Source organism: Aythya ferina (genome assembly GCF_964211825.1).
Source record: "Aythya ferina genome assembly, chromosome: 17".
Lineage (NCBI taxonomy): Eukaryota > Metazoa > Chordata > Aves > Anseriformes > Anatidae > Aythya > Aythya ferina.
Window position 1 is genome coordinate 10,132,098 of NC_140316.1, and position 17,229 is coordinate 10,149,326.

Below are 17,229 nucleotides of genomic sequence, written 5' to 3' on the forward strand. Positions count from 1 at the left end.
ACAGAGCAATTATCAAACATAGTTACTTGATAAAGTAGTTTGGATACTACTAGTTAAAACCATATTGATTATCTTCCCAAGTAAAATTGAAGGCAACTTAGAAATTCAGACTGAAAATATTTACTGGAAAATACACCGTGCATAATATGCATCAGTTGGGCTGCGGCTGGATGTCTCTTGAGCATTTTTTTTTCTCTCATTTATTTCATTGCTTCTCAGCTTCTTCCCATAAGTGCTGTCTGTGCAGTGAAAGAGTCAAGGGCCCACAGCCCTTGTACCTTTTGGAATTGTCCCTAACGATTTTGGGTTTGATCACTGGAAAGCATTGCATGTATATGTAAATGCCTTCAGGAAAAGGGAGAGATGAGAAGTCTTGTATGCGTGGGTTAGAATGAGAGATGGTGAGCTATGGGATAATCTGTATGTGGTTTGTGGGAGGGAATGGAAGAGAAGAAAGAGGTATGGCAGAAAGGCATTAAGAAATTTATTTACACTACAGGAAAACAGCAGCTTTAGGAATTAGGTTAAGGTTAAAGGGATGAATGAGCACAGTTTAAAATAAAAGATAGGTCTCCTAAAATAAAAGATTTTCAGCAATTTGGGGCCGTCCTACGCGCTGGTTAGGGCATAGTTTATTAACTGTGAACAGTCTGAGCAATGGCTTCACTGAAAAGCCCCATTCCTGCAAGTGATGTCGTGGTGCATGGAGTGCCAAGCTCCCGCTAGTGGATCTGTTGCTCTCTATGTGGGCACCTCTGCCAGTGCACAAGGCAGGCCTGTGGAAATAGCTGCTTTGGTTTTGTTTCTTTCTCATCTGTTTTTCATTTCCTAATTTATTTACTTTTTGCTTGTTTCTAGTGCACGAATAGTAGTAAAGTCTCTGATTCTGTTTCTGTTTTTAGGATTTAATTTTACCTGTTGTGCTGTGCCAGTGTTGTGAGTATTTTAAATTCATGCTCAGGCTTTTCATTCTGGGTTGGCTATCTTACCTTTCCATTTTTATTTCTTAAGTTTTTGCTTTCTGTCATTAGGCTTTGGTAGGTAAATATCCTGAACAGGAATCCTGTATTTTCAGTCTGAGTAGGGCCCAGTCCTTATGCTGCTCAGGTCAGTAGCTCCTGCTACATGAAGTTGTGCTGTCCTGGACTCCCCTTCTTTAAAGGCCGAATGTTCAGCGCAGTCAATAGCATTAAGTAAGGGATGCTACCTTTCTGGAGGTTTGGTTCAGGTAAGAGTTGCTAACTAACACAGCCCAGTGAGCCACTTTTGGAGCACGACCCTCCTGAAGTTCTGACCTTTCTGCCAGAGTTCTGCCTAATACAATGCTTCCTTTGTCACCCGCTTGTTTCACGTGCACGAGTAGCTTTAGAGATTGCTGCACCTGAAGTAGCTCTAGTCAGCCAGCCTCGGTGGAGAAGGACACAGTGGTCTTAAGTTGTCCATGACTTTCCTCTTCAAAGACAACTGATGACTGAGACTTCAAGGGAAGAACCTTCACAGTCAGGCCTGAAAGAGCAAGCTTATGTACTGAAGGTGCTGTGGTTAGACCAGATGCTCTTTTCTAGTGTAGATTGTGGTTTTGAAGACTGCAGTCTCAAAAACAGATTTTGTATGTGTTTGGGTCCTGTTTTCTGATAGTGAGCAAACCTCAGTAGAAATGGGCAAGAACAGACAAAGTCAAGAGGCCCAGAGGAACTGTGGGACTAATTTGCATGTCTTATTCCTGTTGCCCTTAAGGACTTCACTGAGGTTCAGTGGATTTTCTAGGCCTTCTTTGGCCAGCAGTGGATAGAGATGGTATCAAGAAGCCTAAGCGAGGTTCTCCTCATTGGTATTTGAACCTTGTTGTCATGCCTTTTAGCCTTATATTTCTGAAACCCAACCTTGAGAGACTGGACTTCTTTGACCTGATGTGGATTGTGGGGATTACGGACTTTGTGCTGAAGTATCTCACTATTGCATTGAAATGCCTAATTGTTGCCTTGCCTAAGATCATCCTAGCTGTCAAGTCAAAGGTAAGAACCTGTTGTCTTCTGAATGTGTGGATGTTTGTCGTTGATAATCTGATACCTTTACAACATGTACAGACAGAAATGCGTGTGGAAGGACAAAAATAAGAGAATATCTGCTAAAACTTTAGGAGAGAGTCACCTAGGTAAGTTTTGGTTTTTGAACAATTGCAGACCTGAACAGAGATTTGGTAATGCCAGCAAGCGATTGAAGTCTAGAAAGAGAGAAGTAAACATTATTTGAGAAGGAACGAGTGTCAGCAGTGAGATAACTGCTTTGCTGGTTGACGCTGTTGTAAGTCTTGTTTTCTAAGCAGTCTTTGTCAATAGATGATTGAAGAACTATTTTAAGTAAACAGTTAAAATGTTTAAATACATACAAAATCATACATAGACCATGCCTAAATTTTGAAACTTTCTCTCTATACTTTCTCTCAAGTTACCATTTCATATATATATATATATATTTTTTTTTTTTTCTTTTTACTCTTCACAAACCTGTCATGCTATCCCTTCTTCCACTTAGTAGTGTCTCCATTTCAGTGGCAAAGGTAGCAATGTATACTTGCATTTGATAAAGAAACTTTCTGGCAAGTGTTTGGATGAAAGGCACTGTATAGATGCAAGATACTATCATTAATTGCAGAAAGTCTCAGGCAGGGCACTTAAGGGGATATCTAAACTGGGAATAGTTTTGCTTACAAATGACATGGGTGGCAGGGGAGTTGAGCAGTTTGTTCCTGCACAGCAGGGCTATTTGAGATGGTTATTAATTTATTTCTGGCGAATGTCCAGGTGCTTTTTTTCTTCTATTATTATTATTTTATTTTGGGAGATTAATGTGCTAGGTCAGAGCATAATCCAGCCTGGGGAGGGGAGGAAAAAGTGATGTGAATAGTCTTCCCAAGATAAATTGCAGCATTGGAAAAGGTTCACAGCCTTTGCTTGCTTGTCTGAGAGCTATCCCAAGTACTCATTAATCCTTGTCGGGAGAGAAGAAAGAGAAGGGGTCTTTATTTGCAGCTACAGTGGGAGGCTGGTAAGATCACATCTGTCACGGGCCTATAATGACTCAGAGCACAGATGCTTCATTTTTAATACCTTTTTCTGGATAGCAATATTTCTCACTTTTTTTAAGTCTCTTTTTGTCTTAGGATGTTGTTGATGGTCTCACTGTCCCTTGACATCTGAGACTGCTGTTACCTACTGCTATGGATCTGGATTTTATTTTTTATCCCACCCTCCACAATGCATCCATTAAGCCAACTAGGAATGAGATCTGGTGTAACAAATTAAGTAAGAACAAACTAGGATGGGAGAGCTCCAAGAGAACCCCAGGATGCCATGGAAATTGTAATTGGTAACCATGTAGCTGAGCTCTTTCCCTGAGTCTGATGACCTAGCTTACTTCTACAGGCTAGCACAATGCTACACATGATTTTTCAGATGATTAGTTGTTTTTTTTTTTTTTTAAAAAAAAGTATTTTCTGAGTTTAAACAGTTCTGTTGCACTTCAGACATTAACTTGACCAAATTCTTACCAAGGTTATTTGCCATCTGCTCTCTTAATGTTTGCCAAAGTTACTGTTTTCCTCCCCAAATACTTGTAGTAGCATTTCTGCTTGAAGCCTTGTCTGTAGCTTTTGAATTTCTGGATGCCTATTGCTTAATCATAGCAGGTAACAAGCTTTTGGAGAAATAAATTTAATCTGTAGGGTAGAGATATAAGGTGTTTGGTTTTTTTTTCAGGAAATATTTTTGTTGTTTTTCCTGTGGATAAAACTAGTTGGAACAGCAACCTCTAGCTCCTTATAATACAGGTCCTGAAGAGGAGCCTGGTGCTCTGCCATGGACAGAGTTCTTCACAGCTGTGAAGGGCTTAGGGGTATTTAATCTTGAATTTCCTTGCAGTACCTTCTTGCTGGCAGTAGATGATAAAACTTGCCAATGGCTGGGATATCAGGGTCTCTGATCAACTCTGAGTAGGCCAAGATATTCCTTGTTTGGGAAGTTCAAAGGCACTTCCAAAGCTAGTCTGGATTTTCATACTGCTACTTGAGATTCTAGTCTTCTCTATTACATGGCTTTCACTGATGCTTGTGTAGTCTTTCTAGTGTGAAGCGTCACCTCAGAATGGCCTTCTCTTAAAGCTCGTACCTCTCCATATCCATTGTGATTGAAGCAAGATCAGATTCTTTCTTTTAAACATTGAAGCCTTCATATATCCAGTCTTCTGTGTAGAAGAAACAAACCCAAATGAGTCTTTTCTCAGATACTCATTCATTCCAGAACTTTGATTTTATTATTGTTCTCTGCTGGGCTGTCTTTGGTGTTTCTTTAATTGCACCCTCAGGTTTTCCAGGACATTTCTCTAGTCTGTCAAGATGATTTTTAAATTATAATTCTTCTTCCCAATGTGTTTCCTACTTTAGTGTGAACTGCACATTTGATAATGATGGAACAGAGTAGGCTTAAGGTCATTCATGAAAATAGCGAGTAGTACCGAACTCCACTTAGCTCAGATGCCTATTTTCATTTTGACAGTGAACACGTGAAAAATGTGGGCTAGCACACTCAGTTCTCCCAGTCTGAAGTACCGGTGTTATGTACTTTTAGTATGGCCCCATCACATCAAGAGCCATCTTGTATCCAGTACACATTTAAAAGGAAAAAGCAAGGAGGCTTCCCATCAGCAATGGAAATGAGGTTTACTAAAGCCTGATCCGATGTTATAACTGAGAAAAAAGCAAGCAAACATTAAAAGGTAGAATCTCTTTGATTTGCTTTTTCAGTCTGAATACAGGCAGCAGTACACGTCGTTTGGGGCCAAAAAATGGTTGTCAGGAACCAAAATTATACTCAGTGCTGGAATATGAAGCATGAAGACTGCTATGTCTACCCATAGTTCTCCAAGCTTGAATAGCTCAGAAATGGAATATCTTTGCAGGCAGCCCAACCAACAAATGAGGGAAGATCAAAAATTTAAGAAAATCCCAGAGTTTCTTAGGTTCTAAACTAGCCTGGAAAAACAGAGGTACCAAGAGAATCTGAGACTGCAATCAGGCTGGAAGGCAGGGAAAGAGTGGCTTGTGCATGGGGGGAGAAAAGCAGCAGAAAAAGGAAGGCAACCCAAATCAGTGTGATCTTGTACCTTTGCAGTCAGAGGGAGACTGTGGGAGAAGGAGCATGCCTGTGGCTAAAGATGTCCCTTCCTCCCCCACGAGCTTCAGCATACCCTTCAAAGCTGGGTACAAGTCTTAATAGCAGCTGGGCTCATAATTTCTTTGGGAGAGGGGCTTGGCTCCCACCCTGCATGTTGAAGGCTCTCCATCAAAAACAGCAAATAAGATCATTTGGTTCAATATAAAATGAATTAAAGTAAATTAAACTGCAGGAGCCATGTGGCCTGCAGAGGCCTCCATTGTTGTGCACACATAAATGGCAGCTTTTCATTTTCACTGCTAAGAAATGACAGCTTGAGAGGGGTGGAATTAAAAATAAGGAAATAAATAATAAAAAGACATTTGCCAAAGATTTCCCTTTAGGAAATCCCAGGTGCCTGTAAGTCTCCCATCCCCTCCTCATGCTGCTGTCAGTAATCGAAGCTGATATCCTGAGGAATGGAGTGAAACATGGGGGAGGGAGTAGAGAAGGAAAACCAAAAGAACTATGTAAGAACCTTGGATATACAGGAGAGAAAGGCACATACCAAGAACACACTTTTCCAGTAATCTTAATGGTTGGTGCATAAAAAAAGCCCTGAGTAAGAATTTTCTTTGCGTATTCAGTACAGGTGTGCAGCCAAGCTACAACACCAAGGAATCCCAGAGCTCCATTCCTAGAAAGTTGAAAATTCGTAAGGCAAATATCATTTGTTGAAAATGTAGCATGAAGTTGATATTTGAATAAATACTCAAGATTTTTCGTTTGAAAAGTGGATCTAGACATTGCAAATTAGTTTTTCTGAAGTCTGCAGTGATACTGGCATTACTCTTGAAGATTTTTCTAAATGCTTTTCAAGTTGCATCAGTGGCAAGTGTACAAACTAGCACTATTGGCTGCTCACTGCGTCTATGGAAATAGTTGCTTGTTCTCTCTCTTTTTTTTTTTTTTTTTTTTTTTTTAAGTACTATCTCAGCAAATCCAGTTGGGGAATACTTCATTTGTATGTGTGACAGCCATTCTTGGACTTAGGACTAAATACTGTTTTCAGGTGCACCCCATGTTTCCTAGCATGGAATGCTTACAGCTCTACCATGGAAACTAGCACATTAAGCTTTCCATATTCCTTCTGAAGCTTCATTTTGGACATGACAGAAATATCAGAGTATCTTCTGAACAAGGGAATATGATCATTCAACTGAAGCAAATCTTAAAAGAATCTTAAAGCAATATATAACCACGCAGCTGATCTGTAGTAACTTCATTCTGAGTCTGAAGCTAGTAAGGCCTAATTCTAAGTAGCCCCACTGCTCTTCCACATTAGAACGGTGCATGAGCATGAGTTGCTTCAGTTATCATGTTTCTTTCTCAGTGCACAGACAGTTCCTGTAAGGAGAATGAGCACCTACCTTACAGAGTTTAGGACTTTTCTGCAGCCTGCCTCCATCTTCTGTCAGAGCTCAGCATCACAGGATACCACAGTTCAAAATCATGGGACCCTGCCTCTGACTGATCAGACTGACCCATCCTTCATCACACAGTAAGTTGTACAAACAACTTGCACGTGCAGAGGTTTTATGTTCCTCGAGCAACCAGCTCATCTTGCACACAGTATTCATGTAGAACAATCCGTCGCATAGAACAGGTCCATCATGATGGCTCACGGAGGAGGGCAAGCTGGAGCAGCTTGCAATTCCTGTAGGCTTCAGCCTCTTCCAGAAGGCTTATATTAAGAGAAGATGCCAGAAGGGGGTTGAGTTAGTTGCAATGGTGATAGCAACAGCCTTCTCCTAATGTCCTGGCAGCCCCTCTTTCATCATAGCACCGGATATGTATCAGTCATTTAACAAGAAGGTGATTAGAATATTTTTTTCATCCTGAGGTGGAAAAAAAAGTCACTTGGAGTATTTGAGGCCTCCAAATGCTGCTAATGAAAAATATGGGAGCATTAAAACAAGGCACATGAGCAGTGGGAATTGGTACATAAATGATGTGTTACAAAAAATGTCAGTAAGATTTATTAATTAATCCTAATCTTCTCCAACAGTGTAGGTAAATTGGTGTTTCTAGATAGGTGACAATAGATAGGCCTATCCTCTTGGATGCTCTCTGGGGGAAAATCACTCAGAAATGATTCACTCTTCTTGTAGAATAATCTGAGCCTTGATCCTCTAGACCATAGGAACTGTGTGAGGGTTCTGTAGAAGCTTTTCCCTCTTTCAGCCTACAGCAGGTGTGGCATCCTGGAGATGAAAGTAAGGGATTAAAGAATAACTAACTAAAGCATACAACTAAGTTCTGATGAACTGGGGCTCTTTCCCATCCCTCTCCCTACCAGGCATTGAAATTCATAGCTACTAATATTTTTTTTAAAAAAGAAACACTGCTCTTAACTGCCTTCAGATTTTAACTTTCCAGTGTAAGCGATCTAAGGTATGACTTTCAGAAGCACTGCACTAACTATAAAATCTCACAGTCCCTCTAGTCCCGCCTTTAAATTGCTTCTCAGTTTGCAGACAGTACACTGGAGGGAAGGGATCCCATCCAGAGGGACCTGGACAGGCCTGAGAGGTGGGCCTGTGCAACCTTATTAGGTTCAGCAAGGCCAAGTGCAAGGTGCCACATCTGGGCCAGGTCATCCCAAGCACAAATCCGGGCTGGGCAGAGAATGGATTGAGAGAAGCCCAGAGGAGAAGGACCTGGGGGTGCTGGTTGACAAGAAGCTCCACATGAGCTGGCTATGTGCCCTTGCAGCCCAGAAAGCCAACCGTATCCTGGGCTGGACCAAAAGCAGTGTGGCCAGCAGGGCAATGGAGGTGATTCTCCCTTTCTGCTCTGCTCTCGTGAGACCCCACCTGGAGCCCTGCATTCAGCCCAGGGCCCCCAGCACAAGAAGGACATGGACCTGTTGAAGAGAGCCCAGAGGAGGCCACAAGCATGATTAAAGGGCTGGAGCAGCTCTCCTACAGAAACAGGCTGAGGGAGCTGGGGTTGCTCAGCCTGGAAAAGAGTAGGTTCCAGGGAGGCCTTACAGTGGCCTTCCAGTACCTAAAGGGGGCTACAGGAAAGCTGGGGAGGGACTCTTTGTCAGGGGATATTGAGACAGGACAAGGAGTAATGGCCTTAAACTGAAAGAGGATAGATTTAGATGAGATACAAGGAAGAAACTCTTTCCAATGAGGGCGGTGAGTCACTGGAACAGGCTGCCCAGAGAAGCTGTGGATGCCCCATCCCTGGAAGCGTTCAAGGCCAGGCTGGATGGGGCTTTGGGCAACCTGACTTAATGGGTGACATCCCTGCCCTTGGCAGGAAAGGTCAGAACTGGATGGACTTTAAGGCCCCTTCCAACCCAAGCTATTCCATGATTCAGTGATTTTCACCAGCACCCTCTGTGCCACAGTGCTGTTTATTGCTCCTACCCAACGCTTTCTGATATTGGCAGTATGACCTGAAATCTCAGCAGAGCCTGCTCTCCTCTGATCCAAATTGCCAGCAGGTCTCAGTTTTTCTAGCATCTTCCTGTTTCAGTATATGTCCTAATGCTGCTGGCAGCAGAACAAGTGAGACTTGGAACTTCCCTTGGGTGCTAATCACAACTTACAGTTGCCTCATTGCAACTTGTCTCACTTCTTACATCCCATTTTAATTCTGCCGTGTAAAACTTTAGCATGCCATTCTCCATTTCCTTCTGTGAGGCACATGCACGCTTTTACAAAGCTTTATGTTAAATAAGACTACAACATCAATACTCAGGGTTTGTGGAAATTAGCATTGCTTTTGCAGCTGTAATTTGCCCCCTTTTGGTGTTGCATATGTTGCAATTCATTTTTTAATTACGTGATTTTATGTTATTTTTCTGTAAGACCTCTTCATCCATCACCAAACATGGTATGCTGTGCCCCACAGATGGAGCAAGGTGGTGTATTGAAAGAAGCTGGTGTAGAAACTGGAAAGCACGTAGAGAACAAAGAGACCATTGGAAGAAGAAAAACATTCTATAGGTTAAAGTTGAATGCTACACTGGAGAATTAAATTCCATCTTTTTCTTTGCCAAGTAATTCCTATGTGATTGTAGGAAAGCCATGTACAGCTGCAAACTGAAGTCAGTGGTTTTAAAGGTAATGTGATCTATTAAATTGAATATATTAAAAACTCTAATCCCAGACATCTCAGGTTGAACACCAAAACCAACCTTACCCTTCCTGTGTCTCAAGTTTTCATTTAGAAAATGCAAATAATAGCTGTCCCTTATGTCAGCCAACGATGCAAAAAAAAGTTTTTGAAAGTCTTATACTATAGTGGTTATGTCATAAAAAAAGACTCAGGGATCTTTAGTAATTCTCTCCTCAGAGCTTGAATAGCATGAAGTGGTAAGATGCAATTTGCCATCATCTAATGAGTGTATAACAAAACAGTAAAGTCATGTGCTTAATGAGTACCACTCACCTTCTGTGAAAATGGTGATCATTGTTAAACACTACATCTACAAAAGGAAGATTGAGATTGTATGAAAATCCTGAATTCTGCTCTTCCAAAATAAGTGCTAGATTTAAAGTACAGAAATTGTCTTTTACTATGATTGAGGTAGAGGAAAAAGGAGGGTTACGCAAGTCACTGACTTAGTTTTTAAACAAAGCATTCTGGAAAAAAAACACAAATCTCACCATGTGGCATCACATGGCTCATCATCAGCATTGGTAATAATTAGATCCACAGCACAGTCCTTCGCTGCTTGTGATAATGAAGTGTTTGACAGCAGAAAGCTGACAGCTTTCGCAGTAACTGACCCTACAGAGGTTCAGCAGTGTACTTTCATTTTACTCCGGCTTAATTCCAACTTGTTGCAATGGCTTAATGAGACCAAAGCCAAGGCTTGTTCTGGTATCTGACTCTACCCAACAGAGAACTATAGTTTCTGTTAATTCCCTGTTTAGTCTGTGTAGTCCAGTGTGATGAAATGCTTGCTCAAGGACTGGGACCTACGCAATTCAGACATGCATCACACTCTGCAGAGTGCCTAGGTTTGCACTGATTTTTATGAAATATGAAAAGTCACCCAACAGAAGCAGCCCTTGACTTATCTCAGGTTGTTCCAAATCAGAGATCCACAGGAGAAATAATTATAGTCATGCTTAATATGAAAGTTCTTCCAAATGTGTATGAGAACTACCTGAAATGCTTTAGGCTGAAACTCTTGAATGCAGTTGAATGCAGGTTAAAACAAGTATTTAGCTTGAAAAACTTCAGTCTAGGTAGCCAAGATATAGTAAAGCTGGAGAACAGAAGACAGAAAGGAGTATTGGGTGCATTTACAAATGATGGGTGCTGCTAACAGTGAGTTACTGCTGTTAGAAAGCTAAATTCTGCTGATGAAATTGTAGGTTACAACCTTGTTTTCTAAGCTTCTGGCTCAGAAGACCCCATTTATTCCTGGCACAGCCCTTTGCAGAATTACTTCTGATTTTCTAGGCACTTCTAGCTTAAAAAAGGGCTGGTGTTGCACTGACATGCTTGACAAGCCTTATTTTTGTAAGCATTTACTGGAGCTCTAGTTCTCTTTTAAATGCTGCTCAGCTGTCCTTATATTGCTTCCTTCCTCCTGGCTGTAATCACTCTAAGGTTATCAAAAGACCTCTCCTAAATGGTCAAGTGGATGGTGGTAATAGACTGGATGGAAGGATGCCTCAACTGAAAGGTTTAGCTGCACTCCTGTAAGGGTGTTAATTATCTAGCTGCTAAGAAATCCCAGTATCTTGCAGTTACCAATGAAAACAAGGCTCACATCATAACAGAAAGGAATTTGGAAAGCTCCATAAAGGTGGGGAAATTTTGTGGCTAAAAAGAATTGAAATTTGTTACTTGCTGCACGTTCATTTTAGAGCCCCCACTCTTCCACTTCTGATTCTGCAGCCTGTGACCCACCTTTCCTTACGCTGTGCTGTGGGCTCCAGTGTTTCAGTGTGTCAGTGCTTTGAGTTAGCAGGGTTTCAGCTTTGCCCTGATGTCAGGCTTCAGAGGAAGGAGCTCGCAGACACCCCGCATGCTGGATCCAGAAGTTCCATCTGATGCAATGAGAGAGTAAGCACTGACCTGTCCTAGCCCAGCCTGCTGGGGAAGTGAGGCTAAGTAAAAGCTGAGTGAGAGCCTGTTGGGAGGAAGGAGTCAGAAAGCAAGCAGCTTGCTGCCTCTAGCTTGCTGGTAGCTTTCATCAGAGCTGGCTGAGGAGGGGGAGGTGGAGAGCTGCCTGTGTGAAGGGAAGGAAGTGACAGCGTAGTCATTAGCAGACTGCGACCCTCTGTCACAAGGGCTCCAGAAATAAACGATGATTGTATTGAAGCACGAGGCTGGATAGAGCCCTCTGTGCTAATTTAATAAATTGCTTGCATTTAGGACCCCAGATTGGTGCTGTTACATTTTTGCTATGTGATGCCACCTGGGATTAGCAAGGAGGAGGGGATTGGGGGGGGGAGAGGAAGAAAGCAGCCCAGGTCCGTTAGCAACTGCTGGTGTGACCTCACTCCTTGTCCCGGGGGGGATATGAGATCATGAGAATGCCAGAGCTCTCTGAAGGATTCGATTTGTTCGGTACGGCAGGATGGCCTGCCGAGTGATCTCATCTCTGAGACCCAGGGGAAGGGCGCTGGCTGCCGCTAGCCTCGCGGACGGGGGAGGACTTAATCCCCTCTCCAAATCTCACCAATTAACAACTGACCCGTGATGACATCACTGATGACAAAGCTAACTAGGACAACACAGCAAAATTCCAGGGGAATTTCCCCTTCTCCCTGATCTTATCAAATAAAAGAATTTTGACATATCAAAAAAAAAAATCAGTTTGAATAATGTCACTGCAGTTTAGACATAGTTCTGACTCACAGCTTGCCCTGACCTACTCCACTGGCACTGTTCTCCTTTTAAACCATGTGGGGCAGAACAAATACCCTCCTTGACCCTAGATTAGGTAGCCTTATTTAGCCAGTTTGTTGATCCTAGTTTTAGGCGCCTTGTTGTAGGAAAATTTCAGTTGTACCCCATGGTTGTGGTAAGTCAGGAGGGATTTTACTACCTTGCAGGTAGCCTTCAAGGAAGGCAAGCTTTCTAATTGGAGTGAACACCAGAATGGCAAGAACAGCTTTGGCAAGGATTCGCAAAGGATGTGATCACATCTTTGAGTCTTTTGCAGGAAACATTCCCACCAGTGTGCTTCACACAAACACTTTTCTTCCATAAGGTCCTCAGAAAGGTTTGGCATCTTTGAGTTTAAAATGCCCTGATGGTTTTTCAGAGCCAGCCTTATCTGTGTACTGTAAACACTCCAACACCAGAGTAGAAGAGGAAGGACATTGGGAAATAGGCAATTAATTTGATTTTTTTGGGTGATGTACAATGTTGTCAGGAATACCAGTGTCATCTTACATTTAAATCCCTGTACCTTCAGAAGATGTATAGCATGTGAAAGACCTCATTTGCATTCCCTTCCTCGTTATTTATAGTATCTACATATTAATCCCTGAAAACCTTAACCTCTACTGCTAACACGCTGCAGCACTGTACGGATATGCAAAGAGGTATATATCCATAACCTGCTCTAAAAGTTTGTGACTCAGAAGTTTAAAACAATAGCTGGATAAGGCAAAGAACAAGAGGAACACAGTGACAGCAAAGAAACAGTGATATGGGTTATCCTTTCCAGGCACTGGGTTAGATGGCTGCAAAGAAAAATGCATCTTATGAATACACTGGTCTTTGCACCATTTAACAGAGCGCATAAGTAGACAGTGAACACAAGTCCTATAAACTTCAAGCCGTGCACCTGTTAAATGCTCTTTTGATTTCCTGATAGTAACCATCTATCACTTTTTTTAAAGGGAAAGTTTTATTTGGTTATTGAAGAGCTGAGCCAGTTGTTCCGATCCCTTGTCCCCATCCAGTTGTGGTATAAATACATCATGGGAGATGACCCATCCAGCAGCTACTTCCTAGGAGGGATTCTGATCATCCTGTATAGCCTCTGCAAGGTGAGTACCACCTCAATTAATATTTGTAGCAAGAGCAGAGCAAGAAGCACAGCTGAGGAGAATAAATACACCTTTAAATTGTTGCCATCACTACTTAGGAAGGAAAGCTGCAGCTGCTGAAGACACCCTGTGCTTCAGTTGTCAAAATATTTTGCTTTACCACTATGTGGGCATTGGTGAGCTAGAGAAAGATGTGTGATTGCTCATGCAGTGTTGCATCAGGCTGATGAAGTCATTGCTGTTTTCTAATCCCTTTCTATAAAGGCTAGAAGAGAATGGGAGTGGAGCCTTGGGGGACCAGTATCAGAAGAGAGGTTAGCTACCTCCAGACTTCTAGATTCAGCACTAAAAGGAGGGTTGCAACAGTTATGTTTTTAAGTCTCTATCTTTTGAGGCAGAATAGGTACTCTGTCATTCACAGTACTGAGTGCAGCAGGCAGAGTAAGGGACTTGCAAGTCCTGCCTAGATAAAACAAGTAGTTCTGGCGTGGCTGAGACAAGTCCAGGATCTCAGTGACAAATGCCATTACATTTGCTCAAAAGTAAGGAGTTCAAAAAAAAAAAAAAAAAACAACACAGAGTCTGCCTGTAAAATTGTAAATGAATAGGTGTGACTGACTATGACAAGTCACAAATGTGAGCTCTAGAAACAGCTGTATTTCTAATTATGTGTATTCAGCTCTGCCTAGGGTTGCTATCTTTGTTTGGTTATGGCTGAACTGGAAACTAATATTCCTGTCCTAGGCAGAGCAGTAGCTGAAACAAATGTAGACCTGTTATCCATTCCTCTGAGAAAATTCTGAGGAAGGCCACATGAGTCTAGCTTGCTGCACCTCTGATGCTTGTCTCACCCTAGGAGAAAGGGACTGGGGGGGACTGAAGAACTGAGAGAAAATATCTCAGCTGAAAAGAGCTCCAAGAGGCTAATGGGTTACCAAACCATGTAAAGTCAAACTACAGTTCTTATCTGAGATATGCCTGTATATGCACAGAAATGGGGCGTATAAACCCTGCTGTAGAGGGATTTAGAGCTTTTATAGAGATAAGCAGAGGAGGTCATGGGAAGCAAGATGGTCACAGACCCATTGCAGCCAAGTCAAGCCAGAAACAGAGCACTGCCAGAATAACAGACATATGAAACTAGTGTGGTTCCCCACACACTCATCGTGACTCTTAGCTACACATTTCCTGTTCTGAGATACAGGAGAAGATTTTTGCCCCTTTCAAAAGTATTATTGTCTGAATCTCTTCTGGAGAACAGTATCCCACCCTTGCGTGCCTTTCTGGCCTTGTGGGGGTCAAGGAAGGCAGATCACAAATCAAGGGCAGACTTGACATGATCTTTCTGTCATTCTTTCTTGTAAAAAGGAAGGAACACCTGCAGAAGAGATGCTTACCTGCAGTTTGTTGTGCTGTCTGTTGCATCTGGAGAAATCACCGCAGTGTCAAGGAGTAGTGGGGAGCCAGCTGCTCCCTGGGAGAAAGGGAGCTGAGCAGAACACAAGTGGCAGGACAATGGCCTCACTGGCCAGGGCTGAAGAGCCCAAATCTTCAGGTAAATAGTTTGCAGTGAAGCAGGTACAAGATAACAGCAGGAAGTTAATCCACAGGCCATGATCAGAGGAAGGCAACCAGGGTCAGACATAGTCCCATGATTGCTGGGTGTAGCCATAGTAATAAGACAAGCTCATGGTCAAGGTTGGAACTCTATGGGTTGATAAGCCAAGATAATTAGAACCTGTAGGTAAGTACACTTACAGCTAAACTGGAAACTAACATTCCTATAGCACAGCTTAAAGAGAAACTGAAGCTACAGAGCTGAGCTTAAATAGAGCTCCTGAGCCCATGGGCAGGGTATGTGGGGTGGAGACCCCAGGTGAAGTTCATCAGAACCATGAAGGCATATTAATGCACTCAGGACCCTTATGCACAGGTACAAGCAGTCCTGTATGGATTGGTTTGGTGCTTTCTCTATTGTCCAGGAATATTACTGTCCTATGTTGGTGTGTAGCAGTAACTTGGCACCACAGCTGTGTATGGGTTAGGGTTAGACCTGTCCCTGTTGGAGACTTTGCTTGGAAGTGAGAGAGAGAGAAAAGTAGGGGTAATGGGAGCTCACTCTTCCAAAGCAGGTCATGAAATACTAGGTATGAGCACCCCATCTACTATCACAAGAGCTGCAGGTCTAATTCCTTGCCTGAGACATAGAAAATATACCCAAAGGAGTCCACATTAGCAAAGCCACAAACCACATTAGAAAAACCACAGAAGCCAATTTGGCACTCAGGCCTTCTGTGCTTCTGGCAAACATCCAGGGCTTAGCTAGGGCTGCGTCCCCTCTCCCCACACAAAGAGCAGACTTGGCTTTCCGAAGATTGCGTATAGTGCAGCTAGTGGGAGCTGTCTTGGTGTCTCTGGTGTGAACCTCTGATTTCGGCAAAGAAATCCCAGATGTTCGTAAGTAGGGGCATCCAGGTCTTATACTTGCCTGTCCTGGACAGAAGCCTTTGACTGAGGGTAGGAGTGGTATTGAGGGGGAGAAAATGGCTGAGTGGTATAACAGTAGGTGTTTGCTTTGTTCAGGCTGTGAGTTGAACCCTACCTCAGACACATGCTCTTCAGCATAGTTAGAAGGGGGGTGATGGCAATTAATTCTACAGTAGCTCTTCCATTGACAAGAGAGCAGGCACTGAACCCAGCTGTTGCAGTCCTATTGCTAGAAAGACAACTGATGCAACGTAGTCTTCAGTGCATGGGGAGATAAAGGGATGTTAAAGGAACTAGTGAAACGTGCATTTAGGGGGGTACAGGAAAGTCCAGGGGAAATAAAGTTGAAGGGGGGGAATGGGCTGGGAGAATCAGAGATATCAGAATCAGGGGAAAGGTGTTAAAAGTCCTGTTATAAGCAAAGCAACCAGAAAAAAGCTGTGAACTGTACTGTGGGAGAGAGCTGATCCCTGCCCGTGTTAGAAGATAAAAAGTCTGTAGCAGTCGGCAGCCTCAAGTGCTAGTTGCTGACTGGAAGCATTACTGGAAGGACCCTGGGAGCCTTTTACATGCTGACTGGAAGCATTATTGGTGCCTTCATTTGATTCCACGTCTATTGCACGATGATCTCATTGGCATTCCCTGCAGTGAGCCCACTTAATCATGCTAGAAAAAAAAATAGAAAGCCAACCCCAGGCATTTTGGTGCCTCTGTACTGCAAGTCCACTACAACTCTGCGTATTCTGCACCGCGTCTTCCCCTGCCCTCCAGGCTGCTCCTCACTCAGGTTAGAAATGGAAAGGTCCCGTTATGTCATCTGGCCCTTTTCCCAACTAATGCAGGGCTGTTCTTTGCCCAATCGTTTCTTTCTATCTTGTCTAGTTCATAGTATCTTTCTCTCTGCATCCTGCCAGCAGACAGGGAAGATGGCAAATTGGATTAGGTTTCCAAGCCGTTTTCCCTTTTAGTAGTATTACTCTGTCCTCACTTTAAGGATGCTGCGTGTCTGCTCTCTTGCTGAGCCCCCAGATATTTGGAGGAAGTTTATCATCTTTTCCCCACACTTTGGTATTGCTTCGCCAAGCTGTAAATATTTATGTATTTCAGTCTCTTTTCAGAAATCATTTTCTGCAGGCTCATTTTCTGCCCTTCTCTGAACTGCTTTTAGTCTGTAATGAGGAGCACTGCTCTCCAGATGCAGTTACATCATGTTTGCTGGGCAGTGCAGGGAGGGGGAAGGAGAAGGACCTGGTGCTGTCCCTGCTCTTGGCCATCTTTGGCTGTGTGCAAGCACCAAGGTGCTGGTAGCTCGTTCCCTTCCAGGCATTTAAAGTTCCTCACTCTTTAGGCAGATGGGAGCAAGCCAGCCTCCGTCCTGCTTCACATTCCTCAGGCTTTTCTTCTCTTGGTAGTATTTAATCACTAAATCTGTCCCTGCAGCAGGATGGGCAATTCCCACTCCTTCTCTCTTAATATCATCTGGGCCCTGAAGTATCAAAGTGTGTGGCAGAGCCTCACAGCCCTGGAAATCCTCCTTCTCCCCAGAGGCTGCG

At 43.0% G+C, this 17,229-nt stretch overlaps 1 protein-coding gene across 2 annotated transcripts in view; it reads left to right on the forward strand.

The window, feature by feature from the left end:
• Positions 1-17,229, forward strand: part of RNFT2 (ring finger protein, transmembrane 2) — a 30,975-nt gene that overhangs the window by 9,924 nt on the left and 3,822 nt on the right. For both annotated transcript variants that reach the window (XM_084539095.1, XM_084539094.1), the window contains exons 7-8: positions 1,862-2,015; positions 13,040-13,189. In XM_084539095.1, coding sequence (XP_084395221.1) covers positions 1,862-2,015; positions 13,040-13,189 — 304 coding nt within the window. The remainder of the gene's footprint in view (positions 1-1,861; positions 2,016-13,039; positions 13,190-17,229) is intronic.